This window comes from Vigna radiata, chromosome 10, assembly GCF_000741045.1.
Source record: "Vigna radiata var. radiata cultivar VC1973A chromosome 10, Vradiata_ver6, whole genome shotgun sequence".
Classification (NCBI taxonomy): Eukaryota; Viridiplantae; Streptophyta; class Magnoliopsida; order Fabales; family Fabaceae; genus Vigna; species Vigna radiata.
In genome coordinates this window covers 9785069-9793208 of record NC_028360.1, presented here as the reverse complement: position 1 = coordinate 9793208, position 8140 = coordinate 9785069, and the positions used below count along the sequence as shown (strand labels likewise).

At 31.2% G+C, this 8140-nt stretch overlaps 1 protein-coding gene across 1 annotated transcript in view; it reads right to left on the bottom strand.

Moving 5' to 3' along the window:
• Positions 1 to 4132, bottom strand: part of LOC106776035 (6-phosphofructo-2-kinase/fructose-2,6-bisphosphatase) — a 13709-nt gene extending 9577 nt beyond the window's left edge. The window contains exons 1-4 of the mRNA XM_014663333.2: positions 3728 to 4132; positions 3566 to 3629; positions 1009 to 1304; positions 497 to 652 (exon numbers count right to left, since the gene is read on the bottom strand). Coding sequence (XP_014518819.1) covers positions 497 to 652; positions 1009 to 1304; positions 3566 to 3629; positions 3728 to 3910 — 699 coding nt within the window. The 5' untranslated portion in view covers positions 3911 to 4132. The remainder of the gene's footprint in view (positions 1 to 496; positions 653 to 1008; positions 1305 to 3565; positions 3630 to 3727) is intronic.
• Between the last annotated feature and the right edge of the window lie 4008 nt (positions 4133 to 8140).

The following is an 8140-nucleotide window of genomic DNA, read 5'->3' as shown; positions in this document are numbered from 1 at the left end:
ATATATATATATATATATATATATATATATCTTTCACTATATGTAGAGCTGATCATCTGCCTGCTAGTCATAGATGTCGACAAACAGAAGAGATTTCATTTTCAATCTTAGAAGAATTAGTCTTACACAAATACAGTTACATATCCACTACAAATACAGAAAAAAGGTTCATGAGAAAGAACTAAATTTACACATTATTATAATGTCAAGCATCCATCTCATAATCAAATTTAAGGAGCACAGAACGTATGTTCAATCTTGAACCAATTAAATTCTTTCGTACATCCAATTGCAGGCATTACAAAAAAAGAGTGAAGATTCATGGTCAAAAAAATGAACAGGTTAAAAATAAGCACTTAAAACTTGTTAAAAGGATAACAATAAACTGATTAAAGTTTTTTATTAGTCAGTTATTCCCACAGAAATAAGCTGTAAAAACTAGTAGTCCATTTAGAAAGTATAACGTAATCAAAGAATACAGTTTTGAAAGAAAAACCTTGATGGGATATGAATTGCTGCCAGACCCACTAACCAGTGACCTTGGATTCTCTGTCAAGTTAGCTGCATATACATGGGCTGTATTTGCAGAAGTTGCTGGAGTTGGGACAACATAATGCTCAAGATCAAGTTCCAAACCCACAGAAGAACCATTCTGGACCAAAAAATAAAGTAAGCCTAAATCACTTAAAGCTTGACAATAAACATTGCACGTAGAATTCCCAATAGATTAGAAAAATACTGCAAACAAAGTTGCTATTAAAGAAATCTCCTTATTATATTACATTACATCACATATTAAACAATCAAATGAAAAATAAACTGGAACATAAAATTTACCAATATTTTGGCGCTATTTGAAAAACTGTTTAGAAAAAGGTGAGGTTTTAAGTGCAAGATATCCCACATGTGCATACTATCTAAAACCTCAGAACAAGATTAACATTATGTGAAACAGTGGATTACAAAGTAAAATGAAAGTGCCAAGAAGGATTCTTTTTTTTAGCTTACCTCACCACCTGGTTGAGGTGCTGAATTTATGCTGACATCAGGAATCCATCTCACAGAGGAAGGACGGAAATTATCCTGATAAGCCCTCCAACTAGCAGCAAGGTCAAATGGAGAAACCCTGTCTGCTTTGACAAACACTTGATACTCAAGAACCTCACCGCTATCAAGCCTAAACAATGCAAGCCTGGCATCCTCTTGCAATGCTCCCCCAACAAGCAGGTGGCTTGGACCCTCCTCGACAAAGCATGGTACATTGCTGTCCTTAGGCTTCAACAGGAATTTGAAATCCAAGGTTTCTGAAATCCACATAGAATTCAAATGTCTACACATCTCTTCAATTTCAGTAATGTCACAATCATGCACAACATATTTCCATAATCTAATTCCTTTCATTCCACAGAATAGCCAGGACACCTTAATACTGGATTCCTTCTTATGGTAAAGGCAACAAAGCCATTGGTAAGAGTCACATTATCTTCCTTTTATTTCCCTATAACCTCTGAATCTTAAGACATTATGTACTATTTTATTAAACATACTTTTGTTAAGTGAATGAGATAAGGAAAAGAAAGAGAGAAGGGGTTAATTACATTTTTAAATTTTAGTCCATATAATATACTGATTTTTTTGTTACCTTTTATCTTTTACTTAAAAAAGTCCTTTTATATTCACTTTTTTGCATTTGTCTTGTTGCTTCCTAGTTGCCAATAATAGGTGAGGTGCATCTCATTGCACACACTTACACAATTTTTATTTTAATATTTTAAAAGATATGTTTGCACTAGTTTTTCCACAAGTCCTTATACAAGAGAAAAATAAGAAAAAAAGTAAAACAAAGTTCTCCATAAGTTAAAATTAGTTACATAAATTTAAATTAAAAATTTAGAGAAATGACATGACAGAGTTTAAAGAAAAATGCATAAGCTAATTTTTTATTTATGGAGAAGTTAATTTCATTTTTTTTTCTTACTTTTCCCTCCTAAAAGTGCTTATGAAGAAGTTTGTTCAAACAAACCCTAAAGACACTTAATTTTTTTAGTCCCTCACTATCTAACTTTTCCCTTCTCCCTGCAATTTCCAGCATCTTCCTACATCCCAGATCCATGCACACAGACATATTCATAAAGCAAGAGACATTATTTTGAAAGCAAAAAAATAAAAATAAAAATAGACTTAGAACTGCACATGTAAGTCAAAACAAACAAAGGAAGGAAAGGAAAAAAACATTACACTGATTATGTAGAACAACCAAGCTAAACTCTGAAACCCACACATAATTCAAAAACCAACACCCCTTCAATTTCACTATTGACACAATCAAGCACAACACACTTTCATAACCAAAATCAATTCATTTCCCAATATTGCTAAGACACCTTAATACCAGATTCCCTCCTCATGGTGATGGAAACAAAGTCATTGCTAAGAGCCAAACATTTTAACTGAAATCCTATCCAGTAATGGAAACATCCTTAATGAGCTATATTTGTTGGCCAATTTTACCGCAATCCTACCGAGTAATATATGTAGAACTTTAGAGCACTGAAAAAATTGTCTTTCTACTTTCTTTATTATTTTCCCCGCAACTTTCTTAGATAATAGTAGCAGTCAGCCTAACAACTTTGGTGCTTTGATTTTTATCTGCATGCCTCTCAAACCTTCATCCAAGGATCATGACGATCCTCTCAAAACCATCCATGAGATGCTTCCTTCCTTACAAGCTAGTTTGGAGGCTAAAGGTGACCATTTCTTGCTTCTAACCAACCTTAGACAACCGTCACGAAATTCTCCAAGCTTCCATTACCTCCCTCACCAACAATGTTTCCGCCTTCTCTACTACCATGCTACGGCCCCCACTTCACCATCGTCACAACAAACACTTTATCATTATGTTCTCTCCCAAACATTGGCCTAACCTTATCTCTCACCATCCACCCCATTTACTATATGCCATATCCCCTTATGCTTACCCAACCCCTACTCCTTCCTACAATGTTAATACTACCATTGGCCCGTTTTACCACTCGCCCATGCATCCTTTTCACTCCTCCTTCCTCGAACAACAGCCACAACACCTTTTCCTCATCACCACTGTGCCATTCAACCCTCTTCACACACTCACCCTTCCTCCTTCATTCCACCCCCCAAAACTGCAGCTAGTGACTTTTGGTGGCTCGGAACCTCTTGACACTTTATTTCAAGCTGAACAGTTCCTTTCCCTTTATCAGTTCCTCTTAAACAACGCCTACATATGGCTTCCCTCTACATGATTTCACTAAATCACTGGAAAATCGTTTTGGCCCCTCCTCCTATGAAAACCATCAAGCTGAACTCTTCAAGCTCTACCATGCATATTTTAAGAAAATTTGAAATCATGGGATTTCCCATGAGGTCAAACAAAATTGCTCTTTGTCAACTTCTACAGATTCTACTTAGAATTAGATAACGTAATTGGTGATTGGTTTATGGTAAAAAATTGATTTTACTGAATGACCACTAAACTAAGATCAAACTGGGAAACTGAGACAGAAACAAAAGACAGAGCAAAAGGTATTACCGTGATTAGGAGGGACAACAAAGCTAAGTTCCCACATTGACACCGATTCCCGCTCCATGAAAAGCTAACACGAAAACAAAAAAGGAATGAGAAACAAGGAAAAAGAAGACATACCCAGAAAAATATGGGGGGAGATGAGATAAGGGAAGGGACAAAAATTACAGCTTTGGAAGGATCCCAAGAGCCGACGAGAGGAAGAGAGCCATAAACGTGAGGAACAAGGTCCCCAGTGAGCTTGCGATTCTCCATCTTCAGAGAAACGTAGAGTTGGCCACCCGCTTGGTGAAGCCCGTCACTCTCTTCCTTTCCCCCTTCCTCCTCGTCCTTCGATGTCCCCGTTCCCATATCTCTGGAGAATTCTCCTTTGATTATTCTGCAAATGCAAAAAAAAAAAAAAAAAGTGTGTTTGAAAGGTATTATTGTGTGTGTGGATGTGAATGGATTAATGGATAGGTAGAAGAAAAGGGATGGGTATGTCTGGTGTTGGTTTTGGTGTGATATGGATAAAAGAGGTTTCGGAATTGGAAAGTGAGAATGAGAGAGAGAGGATGTTGTGTGTGTTGGTCTTGGACCCTTTATACCTCTCCCTTTCTTGTGCTTTTTGGTTGTGCCACTATTTTGGCTATGTCTATGTGTATAACCGTATTACCTTTACACGTGTTACTTGATCAATAAATGAATGAATCTGAAACTGAAGGAATTGCATCTTTGTTTGTACTTTCTCTTTTCATATATCTTTACTATTTCCCTTTTAGGTCGCATCAAAACTAGTAAGTAGTTACCAACTGATTCTCTCAGAAAAAAAGGTATTTCCTGATTCTCATTCTCAGTCATTCTATTCTATCATAATACAAAACTAACTCCTTATAGTTATTTTAGTTATTTTTCATCCATTAACATATCAATTATATGAAAATTTATTAATCAACATAATCAATGACCAACTAAGTATTCGTGTGGATAAATGCATCCCTTGTTTATATAAAATAATTCAGTCTTATTTATATATTAAATTAACCTTTAAAATTTTAACATTGTCATGTTTAATGATGTACAGTAATAAAGTGTTTAAAATTAGTTTATATCTGTTACCCGCAAAACTATTTAGAATTAATAGTGATAAGTTTTGTTTTACATTTTTAAAGCTAAAGCGTCACTTCTTCTCTATATCGTTTCTACCACTTTGGGCAATAATATAGTAGTTGATATTCTATTTTTCTGAACAAATTTTTTCAATTTAATATTGATGAATCTTTCAAAGATCTTTTATATTTACATAGACAATTTATGGACTCTTAAGATAATACTGATAAGGTTTTTGAAGGAGAAATTCAATAATAATTAAATTTGATTCAAACACATAAAAAATCATATCAATTCTTGTCCAAAAATTTAAAATAATGATTTTTTTTAAATTTTTTTATGTATTAATTATATTCTTATATCTATCTGTCGTACTTAAATTTTCTAACACTTCATTTTATTGACATTATATAAAATATATTAAATTTAAATTTCATTATCTTATATGCCAAGCTAAATAAACTTTAAAATTCTTACATAATAACAAAAGTTATAACTTATGTTTACTAATTTTTATATATAATATTATAAGGCCACACATGTGTGGAAAAACATGTTGTGAAGACGAAGAAATAAGCTTGTTGGCACATGTGTGGCTCTGAGGTGTCATAGTTTTTGGATAAGGCTAAGTCAGAAGTTGAATTTCCCAATGTGGATAAATCGTGGGACCCTCTTTAAATTTGAGAGGATCTTCATATAACCAATCTAACAAAGTAAGACTCTTTCTCCCTACACCTCACCTTTTTCTTCCTCCAAAATTATATTTTTTTATTTCATTTATAAAAGTCAAAACACTATTAATACAGTGAGATGGTCAATGCTTCCATTGCGTTGGCCTTTCTTGCTTTCATTGCCTTTGTTATTAGCTCCTTAATATATGACTACAACCTCTGCACTCTCTTCTCGTAACATTTTTACCTCGTATAAGCTGTCTTTCCATTCATACAAACATAACTATACTTTTTTTTTCTCTCTTCCTTTGTTCTTATTGTCGCAGAGAAATGCATCGTGTTGGTGTTGGTGAATTGTTTTATTGTACAGACAGACTTGTATACATGCAATTGTTGGAAATGTTCAGAATGATGGAGAAGGACAATTTTTGTTCGATTTAAAATGCAATTAAATGCTTGCGTTTGTTATTAAGTAAATGAGGTCAAAATTTAATGGGTACGAATATGTTATTGCCTTTTAGGGATTCGTTATTTTAGGAAAAGAAAGAAAGAAAAGGTTTTGAATTTAGAAGAAGAATTTCAGGAATCACTCCCGTGTAGGTTTCTTAAGCATAGTTTACGTTTATCAGCTTCTGCCTAAACAACACTAGTCCCCCAAGAGCCATCATCTTCAGCAGACACATGAATCGTGGATATCCCATAAAACAAATTTTCATTTCCATTTTTCAAATACAACCCTTCAACCTCCATCTCAACAAAACACGACACAATTGAGGAAGGAAGATAAAAAGAAAGATAAATGACACTAGAGGTACACGAGAAAATTAAGCAGTGGCAACCAAATTGCCTTTCACTTTAGTGTGAACTGTGGACAACTAAGATGCACCTCCAAAATCAACCAACCGTAGATCCACCTTACTTGTCAGTAGTCACTGATCCAACTGCGACGCCACCAGATCCGCACTTCGTATTACGACATGCATTAACGACAGTTACATTTGCAGTTCATATACCCAGTTTTCATCCGCCATTTTCTATACACACAGTTCATACACCCAAGAAAAAAATACGAGCATAGAAGCAAGAAATATACTAAAATTCACACGTCCACAACATGAACAAGATCATCAAACACGAGATTAAATGGCAAAAATGGCGACAGACAAAAGAGGGAGGAGGAGAAGTTCTACCACGAAAGCAAGGCAAGAAAAAAGAAGAAGGGGATCTAGGATTTTTAAAATATGAAATGTGACAATGGAAAAAGGAGTTTGTTTTTTCCATACATGGATAAACTCTCGAATTGAAAATATGAAAAAATGAGAGGTGCAGCACGATCTTGGTGAGATACATGAAAACTGCTCACAAAGTAAATATATACAAAATAACAAACTGTATTTTTTTTTTCATCTTTTATTTACTTTATGACTGAATTATGTAGTTCAAACTAACATGAAAAATCTAAACTAAAACATTTATTATGTTTAAGTATAATATTATATGTTGAAAAATCTGTTAACAGCTAATAAATATATGTTAGTAGTTCTTTTAATGTAGTTTTATTGCATAATTTAATTTATTTATATATTTATATTTATATATCGACACATATCAAAACACAATAAGAAGATTCTATTATAAATTTTATGTAATTTATTTATTGATATAAGATAAAATTTATGTAGTTCTTTTAATGTAGTTTTATTGCATAATTTAATATATTTATATTTATATATCGATACATATCAAAACATAATAATAAGATTGTATTATAAATTTCATGTAATTTATTTATTGACATAAGATAAAGTTAAGATCATGAACATATCTCTACTTGAAAAATTTTCAGTATCAAAAAATATATTTTTAAAAAAACTTGTTATACTTTTTTGAAAATATTTAAGAATTTTATCGTAAAAGGTATAAAAGTAATCGAAAACATAATAAAAATTATATATATATATATATATATATATATATATATATATATAATTTTATATGCTACTAACATATATTTTTAAAAAAACTCGTTATACTTTTTTGAAAATATTTAAGAATTTTATCGTAAAAGGTAAAAAAGTAATAAAAAACATAATAAAAATTATATATATATATATATATATATATATATATATATATATAATTTTATATGCTACTAACAAATATTTTTCAAAGTTATTTGTTAACTAGCATTGTTCAAGTCAAAATTTATTAAAAATTATTTTTAATATAATAAAAATTTATAATTTATTATTATTCTTTTTCAATTTATTTATTGACATGATACTTATACATGTCTGAATAAAATAAAAAAAATAAAAGATAAGTTATAAAACAATAATTAACAATTGTGCAACTGAGAAAAAAAAATTATTTTATAACAATTTAAATTTTATATATATATATATATATATATATATATATATATATATAATAAAATATCATACTATTTAATATAATTTAATAAACAAGTCTTTTGGATAAAAAAAAGGGACAGTTTAAACAAACAAACGAGAGTATAAAAAGTAAGGGTGTTGCTCTTTGCACCTCCCCGAGTGGACCTGTATCTCTTCACTATTTTAATATTTCAAAAATATTGTACATCTTCTCATTATTTTTTTATTTCAAAAATACTCTACATTAATGAAGCATTTACATGGCTTATTAATGGAGTATTTACATGACTCAAATTTGAACTTATGATATATTTTTTTAAATAATTGTTGTTGAACATATTTTTTTCTTTTCAAATTACTTAATAAATGGTAAAATTTTGTTCTAAATTTCTAGAAAAATGTTTATATATATGTGTGTTTTTTTTACA